At 40.3% G+C, this 14,378-nt stretch overlaps 1 protein-coding gene across 1 annotated transcript in view; it reads left to right on the plus strand.

Annotated features, from left to right (window-relative positions):
- Positions 1–14,378, plus strand: part of TMEFF2 (transmembrane protein with EGF like and two follistatin like domains 2) — an 826,595-nt gene that overhangs the window by 610,666 nt on the left and 201,551 nt on the right. Inside the window, exon 7 of the mRNA XM_085648776.1 lies at positions 11,881–11,940. Coding sequence (XP_085504902.1) covers positions 11,881–11,940 — 60 coding nt within the window. The remainder of the gene's footprint in view (positions 1–11,880; positions 11,941–14,378) is intronic.

A 14,378-nucleotide genomic window follows, 5' to 3' on the forward strand; every position in this document is an offset into this window, starting at 1 on the left:
GCACACAGGAAGGTTAAACAGGAGAATAGCTACTTTCTAAAAAGTGCTATTCTCACACAGTGAATTTAAAAACCATCTTGCTAAAAAGATGTATAATTAAATTCTGAACACAAAGATACCAAACTTGGATTTTCTATCTTGCCCTTATGGGAAGATAGGCATGTAAACAGCCTTCCCCATTCTATCCTATGGGCAAGATAGCCTCTCAGCAGTGAAAAAGGAAAATGGCTGTAATTCACTACCAGGACATGTTACATACCTCAGTACATGCCCTACCTTTCAGATACACTGCACCCAGCCCAGGGGGGTACCTAGGGCCACCATAGGGATGCCTGACATGTACAGAAAAGGAAGGATAAGGCCTGGTCAGTGGGTGCACTGGCCAGGTCGACATGGCAGTCCTGGACTGCACATAGGCACTGCAAGCAGGCCTAAGACATCATTTTAGCGCTACTCCTGTGGGTGGCACAATCAGTGCTGCAGCCCACTAGTAGCATTTGAATCACCAGCCCTGGCACACCCAGTGCACTTTACTAGGGGCTAACAGGTGAAACAAATATGCCAATCATGGATAACCAATCAATATAACAATTTATACATATGCACTTTAGCACTGATCAGCAGTGGTAAAGTGCCCAGAGTCCTATTGCCAACAACCACGGGTCAGAAAAAATAAAGGAGGAAGAAGCAAAAAGTTTGGGGATAACCCTGCAAAAAGGGCCGTTTCCAACAGTCCCTGTAACCTTTGTCTTTTTCAGTAAATATCTATCGTTTTTTTGATGCTATTTCGTAACTATAATGTCATTGAAGCCTAGGTGTGTGAGGGAGGTGTGAGTGGTTGTATGGATGTGTAAGTGGGTGTGTGAGTGTGTGGTGGGTGTGTGAGTACATGTGTGACTGGATGGATAACTCTGAATACCTATGCAGTGCCAGTCGCTCAAAAGTACTTTAATCTGGGCTATGCCAAGTATATAAAAATGAGCTTCATGAAGTATAGACTTGGTCTGTTACCCTGCATACAGCATCTCTCACCCTGGCTAAAGGAGAAAGCGGGCCTTATGTGCCGCCTACGCGGTTCAGCACCGGAAGATCTGCTGCATCCATTATGCTCCTGTAAAGAACTTTTACAAGATTGGAATAATTACTAAAAGGTAAATTTAATCTGCGAGGGCATCAAACTAGGAGGCAAGTAGTTCTGGCATGTTTTACACCTAGCTGAGCTGCTCCTTGGTAAAGTTCTTGAGGATATGCGAAAAGAAAATACCGGCAACATAGTTATTAAAACAACCAAACCGCATATACAACCCAGCCCTGTGAAACAAATGCAGGATCAGGAGGAGTTCCCTGTCAAGCACTAATGAACTGTGTAATTATTTAGATTACAAGACAAAAAACTACGAGTCTTTTTTCCATCATACTGTTTATGTAGTCCACCATGTGACCTTTGTTTTGATTTGTGCACATTTAAATTGGTGAAAAACTTTATTTAAAATGTTGGTGAGCAAGCCTGCAGGTCAGGCGAAACGCGTCCAGCAGCTGACAAATAAAACTATTTTGCAGCACAAGACACGGCGTCGTCAATCCTTATTAAGGAATTCGTGGAAATTAATTACGGACCTTGCGGGGTTGGTCCGACAAGACGACCCGCCCTTTGGTCTGGAGACGCGGCAGGATTAACCAAGCGGTTTTTCAAAGAGTTTATCTAAACGACTGCCGCCCCCCTTATCGTATAACGCAGCAGCGTCAAGATTTGAAACACGTCCCGAGCGAAACCTGGAGCGCTGAGTAGCAGAACAGCGAGTCGGAGGACCCGAGGCTTTCTACTGAGACCCAGGTAAGCCGGGATTTGGATTAACGATAAGGAAAAGGGAAAGCCAGTTTTTGATCACTACAGTCTATGCTGAATTACAAGCTGTGACACTGGCGGTTCATGTGGGAGCGAGTAAAATCTACTCTTAAGAATTAATTGATTTAAACACAACATGTTGGCTGAAGAAGTTAAAGAAAGGGAGGAAGTGGCATTATGCATCTTCGATGATGTATTGCTTAAATCCAAAAGTAAATACGCAACAAAAGTTGTCGACAAAGATGATGTCAGTGTACGGCTGAAAAGACTGGAAAAGCTCAAGCGAGCAGAACTTTCAAAATGGTGGGAGACTAAATCATTGACAAGATATCTTGAAGTCAAACGAATCCCCAGAGGACTACGCATCCTGGTTGCTCCCACGTTTGAAAACCCAAACCCCAACATGTTACGTGAGTGGGCAGAGAATAACCATGAGTCATCGGCTAGAATGTTAGCAATTCTCATAAAATATGCTGAAATAGACAGAGTAAAGATCATTGAAGAGATTCAACAAATCACTGAGTTTTTGGACAAAGAAAAAGATCAAGAATGTATCAATAAATTTAAGATTGGGATGTCGGAGAGAATGCGTAAATTGGAAGATTCAATAAAAGAAAGGAAAGCACAGAAATTCATACGAGACAAACAGGATTATGAGCGAGGTCAGATCTACACGTTTGCAAAAAAATTTGAAAACATACGACGCCAAAAATTAAACGAAGGAGGTAAAATAACAGGTCAAGTGCAGTCAGAGTTAAGCAGTGTCCCGAGCTCAGAGGTTGACACAGATGCAGAGGAAGTAACCAATGGGCAGATGGCTCCAACCCCTTCAGTATTGGATGAGTTTAGTTTTTTAGAGCAAGAGAGAAGATTCAATCTCCGGCCAAGACAATTCGTCCAGTACACAAAGCCTCCAAGAGGAAGAGGCAGAGGAAACAGAGGAGGAAGGGCACAAAACTATTCAGAAAACGCAGGGCAGCCCAAGAACAAAAGGAAATATTAGATGATGATAAAGCTACAATCGTAAATCTGACCAACATACAATTATCTGAAAAAGAACAAAGAATTTTAAAATTAGGCCTATCTTTTTGCCCAAAAGAAGACTTTAATTACGTTCAAACAAGACTCGATGTTTTCAAATTTACTCGATCACTAAAGCTGAAGAAATACTTCAATGACAACGCGAAAACGACATTATCAAGTGAAGACCCCTCTACATCGGAAACAATCACAGAATTAGTGGTAGAGGACATGAACTTAATGCTAGACATGTATAATTTGCAGGAACAACCATGTTCTTCTCAACCATCTACAAGTACAAGTGTGGACATTGATCGAGCAGTATCATTGGCAGAATGTGAAGGCATCAATATCATCAGCAATGATCCAACGCATTTCAAACCAACCTCTAAATTTATCCCAATGACTGGAAAGGATGCAGTTGACATCTATAGTGAATTGGTAGTCAATGACTTAAAACAACTATGTACTAAAACACTGTCTAAACAAGAAATTGTACCAAAACAACAACGTGAATACCTTGCCTTAGTCAACAAATTAGCAATGAACTCTAACTGCATTGTGAGGAATGCTGACAAAGGCGGCAATGTGGTACTTTGGGACAAACAGAAATACTTACTGGAAGCAAACAAACAATTGAACAATCGTTCAAACTATGTCAAAATATCTGAATCAACTATGCAGGATAGTCATGTCTTGTATAATAGCATGTTATCAGATTGGTATACAAGGGGTCTATTGAAGCAAGAGGAAATGAATTTTTTGAAAATCAGTAACCCAGTAACACCTGTGTTGTATCTAATACCGAAGATACATAAAGATCAATTGAACCCTCCAGGCCGCCCTATAATTTCGGCTATCGGTAGTGCACTAGCTAATACTTCCAAGTTTGTAGACTCTTTTTTATGCCCCCTAACAAAATGCCTTTCATCATATATCCAGGATACAGGAGATTTTTTGAAACGAATATATGACATGCCATGGGAAGGTGACTTTTTATTGGTAACTATAGACGTGACAAGTTTATACACCAGCATTCGCCATGAAGATGGCTTAAATGCAGTCAAACATTTTTTGGGCAATCGACCAGTAAAATTCTGGGCACATACCCAGATGTTAATAGAAATGACAGCTTTTTGCCTAAAGAATAATTACTTTCTTTTTAATGGTGAACTATACCATCAGATATGTGGCACAGCGATGGGCACCTGCTTCGCCACCAGCTTTGCGAATTTGCATATGGGCTGGTGGGAGGAGCAGGTGATCCAAAAAATGTACCCAGAAATTTGGCAAAACAATGTGATGCATTGGAGCAGATTCATTGATGATTTATTCATCGTATGGAAAGGCTCCAGAAACTCTGCAATTGACTTTATTGCGCATTTACAGAATAATGATCTGAATTTAAAATTTACAAGTGACATCAGTGACACCATAGTCAATTTTCTAGATCTTACCATCTATATTGACAAGGGTAGAGTAGAAACAGTGTTATACCGTAAACCTACGGCAGGTAACACGTTCCTACATGCCAAAAGCTTCCATCCCCGGAATTTAATCAACAGTATTCCGTATGGGGAAAGCCTCAGAACAATCCGTAATTGTAGCAACAAAAATAACTGTGATGCAGAGTTGAAAATTTTACATACACGATTTCAGGCGAGAGGGTACCCAGATCAATGTATAGACTCAGCCATTCTGAAAGCTAAAAAAAGAACCAGAGAAGACATTCTATTTAAGACAAGCAACACAAAAAAGAAAAAAGAAACTCTAAATGTGAATGTATGCAGGATGATAACCACGTTTAACACACAGCACATACATGTAAGAAACATACTATCCAAACACTGGCACCTTATCAGAAATGATCCGGTGCTGGGTAAAATCGTGCAGAGAAGGCCCCAACTAACATTCAGAAAAGCGAGAAGCTTTAAAGAAATGTTGGTTAGCAATGTAATGAAAAAGGTGCCCATTAAATCATCCAAGATGTGGTTAAACAAAAAAGAAGGTTTTATCAAATGCACAAAATGCAAAGCCTGCATCCATGGGACTAACACTACAAAATATACATCAAATCTAGCAAGTAAGGAATTTAAAATCAGAGGTCATTATACTTGCAAGACAGACCATGCTGTCTACGTGCTTCAGTGTCCGTGTGGACTGAGGTACGTGGGCAGCACGATCTTACCAGTCCACAAGAGGGTGTTGCAGCATTTAAGAGCAGTCAAAAATGGAGACAGAACGTACCCAGTGGCATGCCACTTTGAACGACACCACCAAAAAAACATAACGGTCCTAACCTATTATGTAATAGATGCTGTCAAACCAAATGATAGAGGGGGAAATCGTGAGAAGCAGTTGAGGAAATTGGAATCTAAGTACATAATAAAATTAAACTGCAAAACCCCTGCAGGTTTGAATGTAGAAGAAGACTTATACACACATCTGTAAACAGAATAGGAACTGAAAAATACGCTACTCCCTTTTCTGTTTTTAACCATTTTCACATTTAAGCACGGTTAATTTGTTGTAGGTATTAGAAGAAAGTCACATACTACTGGAAGCATAAAGAGACTGTAGATAACTGTATCAACTGTTGCCCACTTGGGCTATGCTAATTGCAACATAACGGGCACAGAACACATGTTCAGCAGATGAAATGCGATATACCAAGTGTTGTATATACCAAGTGCTGATTTTCAGGCACGAGCCGTATTAATATTGTTTCTTATATACAACTTTTGAGTCGCAAAGCCCACTGGGGCTAAAACTATTTATATGCAGAGATCGGTATATATTCTGGCTTTGCATAAAAACAAAAAATATTAGTATATGTCTGATCATTCATAGAAACAAAATATTCGAAATGTATTAACATAAATAAATGATCTATGTTTGAGGCATTATGTGTGCAGGGAAAAGGATTGTGTAATTATTTAGATTACAAGACAAAAAACTACGAGTCTTTTAACCATCATTCTGTTTATGTAGTCCACCATCTGACCTTTGTTTTGATTTGTGCACATTTAAATTGGTGAAAAACTTTATTTAAAATGTTGGTGAGCAAGCCTGCAGGTCAGGCGAAACGCGTCCAGCAGCTGACAAATAAAACTATTTTGCAGCACAAGACACGGCGTCGTCAATCCTTATTAAGGAATTCGTGGAAATATATATATATATATATATATATGACAGCAGTTGCTGTGACAACCACAAGTGGTGACTATGCACTTAATGACTTTTTTCAATGGCGCCCATTATTGTGAAGAAGGCGGCTCGCCGCCGAAACGCGTCAAGGTTTTTTGTTGTGAAAGAATATACTACAGTGGCAAATTTCCACGGTGTGAGCACCTGGCATTTTTATACAGTGTACAGGATTGGTCATGCACTGTAGATATATATATATATATATATATATATATATATATATATATATATATATATCACTGAAAAAACCATAGGTTTCACACATGTTATAGTTAGCTGGACATTTTACTGATAAAAAACCAATGAAATTCCCCCGTTATAGTTACTGTAGGCAACTATAACTCACGCGACCGCAATCCTCTGCTGATGCTAATACTGTATTTAGACACTTATTTGCCCATATCTTCTTCCATTAAATTTTAGCTATACATATATTACAAATATTTTTTTTTCATAAAGACACATATGTCATCAGCAGAGGATTACGGTCGCGTGAGTTATAGTTGCCTACAGTAACTATAACGGGGGAATTTCATTGGTTTTTTATCAGTAAAATGTCCAGCTAACTATAACATGTGTGAAACCTATGGTTTTTTCAGTGAATTAGCAAGGTTTTTTAAATGCTATTTCCTAACTATAACGTGTGTGAAACCTATGGTTTTTTCAGTGAATTTGTACGGTTTTTTAAATGCTAAGTTACTTTACGCCATTTGTGGCGTGCGCGCCCACTTAACGCAGTTCATTCCGTGCACGGTTTTTATCAACTTTAATAAGCCCTGTACATTTGGTGGCCTTCGGCCACCAAAAGCACAGGGGGTGAGGTCAATGTGGATAGTGTTTTTTTTATTTCGATTTTATAATTTCATGTTGCCAAAATTACGTTTTTTTTCTCTATTAATAAGCCCTGCACATTTGGTGGCCTGCGGCCACCAAAAGCACAGGGGGTGGGGTAAGTGTGGATAGTGTTTTTTTTATTTTTATTTTTTTACCGTAAGCGTACGGTAAGCTTACGGTAAGCGTACGGTAAGCGTACGGTAAGCGTACCCCGCGAAATTGCCGAAAAAAAAATAAAACCGTTTTTGCTCTTGGGGGATGTTTGGGGACTCCCTCAACATGACTATGTGGGAGGGAGTTGTCAAAACAGCCCCGTAACATGTTTTTGGCCATCATGTTTGATAAACAACACTCAGTGCGAGAGACAAAATGGCGGACGCCGCTTCCTGGTTTCGGCCGATTCGAATGTTTACTAAGATCTAAGAGCCAATCAGAATCGCGCTCGCGCACGCCACCGTAAGCTTACGGTAAGCGTACGGTAAGCGTACGGTAAGCGTACCGTAAGCGGGCTCAGATATATATATTGATTTAAAGGCTATTTTCTCAGAATCTACTGAACAGATTTACACCAAACCTACAAAAGGCACTTCATTGACCTAGGGACTACCTCTCTGCCAAATTTCTAGTAATTCTGTTCAGCCGTTCGGGCTGTAGCTCGTTCTAAAGGTCCTATGGAAAAATGCATGGGAAAAACGTGTTTTGGGACCCCCCTTTTATCTCAGCCCCCGCTTGACGAATCCCCCCGAGACTTTCAGGGTAGGAGCGGAGCGTAGCGCCCCACCTATTTTGAGAAATTCGCGAGGATTCGTCGACCGGCGCCAAAGTTATTCAAAATAGAATGTTGAGGTTTTCCTATGGAAACGTGGTCCTAACTATAACTACCTACTGGCGACCGCCAGTAGGTAATATATATATATATATATATATATATATATTCACTTAAAAAACCATAGGTTTCACACATGTTATAGTTAGCTGGACATTTCACTCGTAAAAAAACAATGAAATTCCCCCGTTATAGTTAGTGCAGGCAACTATAACTCACGCGACCGCAATCCTCTGCTGATGACGTCAGATATTTCATCACTGTATTTAGACACTTATTTACCCATGTCTTCTTCCATTAATCTTTAGCTATACATATATTACAAAAATTTATTTTTCACAAAGACACATATGTCATCATTGATGTAATATCTGACGTCATCAGCAGAGGATTGTGGTCGCGTGAGTTATAGTTGCCTGCACGAACTATAACTGGGGAATTTCATTGGTTTTTTACGAGTGAAATGTCCAGCTAACTATAACATGTGTGAAACCTATGGTTTTTTAAGTTAATTTGCAAGGTTTTTTAAATGCTAATTCGTAACTATAATGTGTGTGAAACCTATGGTTTTTTCAGTGAATTTGTACGGTTTTTTAAATGCTAAGTTATGTATTTATTTATTTATTTATTTTTCAGGTTTTTCACCGTTCGCGCACTGTGCACACACTGTGGGCACTCGGTGCGCTTTGCGCACCGAGCACCCACGGTTCGCAGTGCATGCTGTGCGCGCACCTCGCAATTTGAAAAAAAAAAATAACGTTTTTTTTTCCCTTGGGGGTCCTTCTGTGACCCCCTGACCAAGGGTAGGGGGTCAGGAACTGTCCACTCTCCCCCTTTTCACGTTCTCCACCTTTTTTTTTCTCCCCCTCAGACTGCGAGAGACAAAATGGCGGCCGACACTTCCTGGTTTCGACCGATTTGAATGTTTACCGACATCTAACAACCAATCAGAATTGCGCTCGCGCACGGCAGGGTGCGCGCACAGTGCGCGCACAGTGCGCGCGTATAGATATTGATATGCTTTTAAATGCTATTTTCTCAGGAAATACTGAACAGATTTACACCAGACCTGCAAAAGGCACTTCCTTGACCTTATGGCTACCTCTCTGCCAAATTTCACGTAATTCTGTTCAGCCGTTTGGGCTGTAGCTGCGACTAAAGGTCCTATGGAAAAATGCATGGGGAAAACGTGTTTTGGGACCCCCCTTTTTCTCGGCCCCCGCTTGACGAATCACCCCGAGACTTTCAGGGTAGGATCTGAACGGAGCGCCCCATTAGTTTTGAACATTTCGCGAGGATTCGTCAACCGGCGCCAAAGTTATTAAAAATAGAATTTTGAGATTTCCTATGGAAACTAGGTTGTGACTATGACTATCTATTGGCGACCGCCAGTAGATAATATATATATATATATATATATATAATGTTATATTAAAAAAACTTCATGCACACTCAGCACTGTGCTTCAAGGGTGTTTATTCAAAGGTGCAACCAGCAAGATACAATGCGTGTCTGCCATCCTGGCCTTGCTCACACATTAAGTTTGTAAAGCACCACACCACTATATGTACATACAAGCATGGACTACATGGCGGCCTATAGGCATAGATGATACCTAATCCTGATGCATTGTCGTGGCCATCTTATATTATTTTAATGTGTAGACATGGCAAGTCCAGAAAATTCCTTCCTAATGAAGAGAAATGTATCCATATGCAAGAAATAAATGAAATCAACTGCTGGAGACCTGACTTTAGATGTCACCCTATGCATGTAGATATAAGGAACAGCTCTGTAATATAGGTTATAAAGCAAACATATGCATACATCACTGTCAACAAGTTATAATCAACATAAACATAAATAATCATTACATTGGGCAGTCATGTTAAAGTTCATCCATAATGAGTATAATGGACCGCCCTAGGTTCAATGTTTGCTCACGTGGACACACCCCAGGGAAAGCTAGGGGGAAATAATCACCTGCAACCTCTGCTGTGAACAGCATATCTGTGTATAAAGGTGCTACACATATCACCCCAGTGGGCTTTCAGAACCCATTGTCAGAACTGTTCGTGTTCATATGGTTGAGGGCTCAGAGTACAGGCTATCCCCATTCGTCATTGCACACATCAAGCCTAATTGGGCAAAGCTAATATTAGGTCATAGTTTTGTGCAGTAAATGTAGTCTTATGCTAAAAACAGTGACTCTGTGCATAAGAACCAAAATAAAATTGAATCCAAACCCTCAAATTGTGAATCCCCAGTACTCCTCTAGAAGAGTAGGATAGGGACCCACACCTGAAATACTTTAATGAAGAAATGATACCAAACAACGAAAATGCACTAAGTGAACTAGAGTGGTGAATTCTAACATTTTAAATCTAAAAATAGCACACAAAACTCAAATGCCAACCACAGTCATCTGGTTACGCTAGACTAGGATCCAAGTGTGATTTAATTTTGACCGACACAGAGTGTGGGTCGTATACAGAAACAAGGTTCATCCCATTCATAAGTTTTACCTTCTGACTTTGCCTCTGAGATGGAAGTCAGAAATCATCAGCAGTGTAAGTCAAAAGGCTGTGGATGAAAAGGGCTTTGTGAAGTCAGATAGCCACTGGATGAGGTCCTGGTGAAGCCTTTGAGTTTTAACAGGAAAGCACGGAGTGGGAGAAATTCAAAATTGGTGCCCTGGGAAGGTCCCTCACTCGACAGATACTTTTGGTGCCTTTGCCCAGTTTTGATTTCTATCTTCAGACTTAGTCACTTTTTTGGAGCTTGGATTCCTCCAGCGGGTGAGGCTGCAAGCTGGAAGCAAACAGGGCTCTACGAGGCCAGATAACCTCTCTGCGACATCCTGCTGAAATGTATATGCGGCTGTGGATGAACTCCAAATGACAGCATCCTGAATCTTTCGCCCACCAGCAACTCACCATCATCAGATTGACTTGACAGGGTTGTACCAGACCTTAGATGTCTTTGGAGCCAAAAAAGTTTCTAAGTTCCTGATTTTCAGGATATTAGGAAGAGTACACTATGACACAACCAAGGGTTCTGGGAGCTCATGATCCAGGACAGGTCCAGTTGGAACTGGTCAGCCAGGCTCTTCAGGAAAAATGGCATCGAGCAGCTTATTGTGTCCATGTAACTTAAAAGGAGGTCAGCCAACTGTCCCCTGGAGTCTTATTCCTTTCGCTGGGTACAAGTTGTAACAGGTCCAGCCTTTCAGGTCTCCTCATAGGTATCAACAGAAAACACAGTACTTCTTCTGTCTTCACATGTCCAGTAGTATTCTGAAGAGGGTGCCACATGTATCCCTAGCACTGGCATATGGGTGGGAGTGAAATGTTAATATTGAGAAAGTCAATGTCAAGATGAATGACAATACATTCATGGAAAAAAACAAAATCACATCTTTATTGATAAATTTGCCTGTTGTGAACTCCACATCAACTCGGACTTAGAGGTACGCGTTTAGGCATACCCTTAGACCCAGGATCAAAGTTACTGACTGACAGATCACAGGGAGCATGTAATCAGCATACAAATGTGCAAACCAGAAATTCCAGATCCAAAGTAGCATGCCCCTGACAATGAACTAAGAGAGGTGGAATGTGGAGGAGAAATCAAACCAAGGCGAGGATGCATTGGAGTGGCCACAGATAAGAAAAACAGAGATAGCAACAAGTAGAGAAATGAGAGGGAGGCAAAGAAGAATAGAAGCAAACATAGGATTCCTCTGGAAGGTTGGGGCATAGACACAACAACAGGAGAAAGGTCAACAGGTATTACAAGGCAGTCAAGGTGGTGAGATCTTTTCTTGAATCGAGAACCCTGTGAACAACTGTGAAGAAATTAGCGAGATGCAGCACAGGCAAATTAGGGACTTAATGTCTAATGGTAGTAAATATAAGGAATTACACTTGATCATAAAAGTTCAGGTTTTGAAGTAAAGTGCTACATCTCCACTTACCGTTGCTGTTTTTCTTTAATGTAATACACATGTAATACACTTCTCTTTCAATGTAATTTTATATCTATCACATCATTTCAGGTTTAATGTAAATATTACCATTTAATCTATTTCACTTCATTTTATGTTTAAGTAAACATTAACATCTATTCTATTTATCTTCCTCATTAGAAAATACAACTACAACTACAAGATCTGAAGATGGGCATTATGCAAGAACAGATTATGCAGGTATGCCTTTTCGAACCTTCAGGAAACTGTGTGCATATTTCAGCATGTAAGGAAAGAAAGCATAAAAGCAAATTCTCACTTTCAGTTTATGTGAGGGGACTATATATATATATATATATATATATATATATATATATATATATATATATATATATATATATATATACACATACATACATACATACATACATACATATATATGTCCTTGCACTTAAATGTGACAGTTCGTTTTTTTGTACAAAGGGCTTATTAAGGTTGCCTTTTTAGGTGGATTATATGCACTATGCACTTATTTTAAAACCACCTTTTATGGCACCTCCTTTTTGTATTTTATATTTTTTATATATTTTATATATTTCTTATATATATGTATATATTTATACATTTTTGTCAATGACTGTCTATTTTGTTAAATTACTGTTTACTGAGCCCCGTTGTTACAGTTTGCGTATTTTGCACAAGACATTGAATGCATTGCTGATCATGCCTAAAGGGAGCAGATTGTGTGTCAGGATCTATTTGGCAGTCTGTCTTCTATTTTCTTCTTTGTGGTGTTCAGTGTCGCTCTATTTATGAGCTCATTTCACGGAGACGCATCATGTAATCAAGCTCCCTGCGTGGAGCGAAACGCGTCATGGAGGACACTGGTCCGTTTATTTCTTCATTTTAATTGGGTATTAAATTATTTGCTTCACCCGCCCTGGCTTGTGGGACTGTTTGATTTTTGATTTGGAGGCGAGAGGTCCGTGCCTGTATTTCCGCCGAGTGGAAAGGAGAGCGGAAAGGACTATTTCTATTTTCAAATCTACCGGAGCAGGCTGTTTCCGGTTTCTCGGACCCTTCTGTGATTGTGAGGCACAGCGTGTACACAGCCATCTGCGTTTCGGCGCATTTCCTGTTTTTGCTCGGAAGAGAATCGCCGTTGCTGTGCCCCCCGGTTGAACCCTAGATACGATTACCACTGAACACGTTGTTTCTCCGGACGACGTGAAGTTGCGGAGTTCGCTTGGTCGGAGGACCGGCAGAGCTGCAGTCTTCATTTCGGGTAAGGAGTTCCTCGGTTCTGGTGTGGTTCTCTGATTGGGTAACTAACGGGTTACAGAATTTCCTCCTATATCTTCATTTTACTTGAAGCAACACCCATTGCAATATAAATATAATCATGTTTTCCAGTGATGCCATCCGTGACAGGGAATCAGCGGCGGATGCCCTATTCCTGAATGTACCTACAGCAATAGAGGAACATAGAAACTCCAAGAATGATACAGCCAATGATGATGTTAAAACATTGCTTAAGACTTTAGAGAAATTACTGAAAAATGAACTTTCAAAATGGTGGGAGAAAAAATCACTTGAAAAGTATAGAGATGCCAATCGTGTTCCTAGGGGACTGCGTGTTCTTATTGCACCTACTTTTGAAAATCCGAATCCTCATATGTTACAAGAATGGGCAGAAAATAATTTACAGGCTTCGATGAATATGATCAATATGCTGAAATCGACCGTAATGCCCTTCTGATTGAAATAGAACGCATAAATGGACTACTCGATGCATCTGGTCAAAGTGAAAATATTAATAAATGCAAACATGACATCGATATACGTCTAAAGAAATATGAGGATGTGATTAAAGAGAGAAAGATTTTCAAATTTGCGAGAGACCAGAATGACTACGCTACTGGTAGAATCTTTACTTTTGCACGCAAGTACGATAACTATAAAAGACAAGCACTAACTGGGGGTACTACACGTGGCAAACAAACTGTTGTGAATATTGATGTCCAAGCTAGTGAAGGGGATTCAGACATACTGTCCCTCACCTCCAATGATGATTCTGATGATAGCCGATCAAACTCTGCCCTACCTTTAACATCTGCTGCTTCAAGTTTTTCCTTAGTTGAGGAACTAAATTTTGTGAGCGAGGACCGGAGGTATGCCTTGCGCCCCCGCAAACCTCAATTCGTGCAAGGAGATCAGTTAACCAACGCAGGAGGGAGAGGAGGCTCAGGCACCGCCAAAAATACATCAAGAGGCAATGCGAGAAGGGCCTGGAAAAAGCATTAAACACAAAAGAAAACACAGTTATCAATTTAACTGATACCACATTGACGACAACTGAAACACAATTACTATCACTGGGCCTTTCCTTTTGTCCTAAAAACCGTTTTTCCTACAATCTCTCTAGGATTGACGTGTTCAAGTTTATAAGGAAAATCAAACTAATTAAATATTTTCAACTTAACACATCAGCTGCTAAGAATCCAGTTAATATTACGAATACCACAGACATTGGAGGCTCCTTACAAGTTAATGACATCTCTAATCTACAACTAATGTTTGATTTGGCACAAGTGACTGAAGATGGGGATCCTTCTTCGGCCAGTCAATTCATATGTTCTAAAACGACGGCCCCCAGCCCTTTTCGTCCCACCTCCACC

Source organism: Triturus cristatus, chromosome 3_2, assembly GCF_964204655.1.
Source record: "Triturus cristatus chromosome 3_2, aTriCri1.1, whole genome shotgun sequence".
Taxonomy (NCBI): domain Eukaryota; kingdom Metazoa; phylum Chordata; class Amphibia; order Caudata; family Salamandridae; genus Triturus; species Triturus cristatus.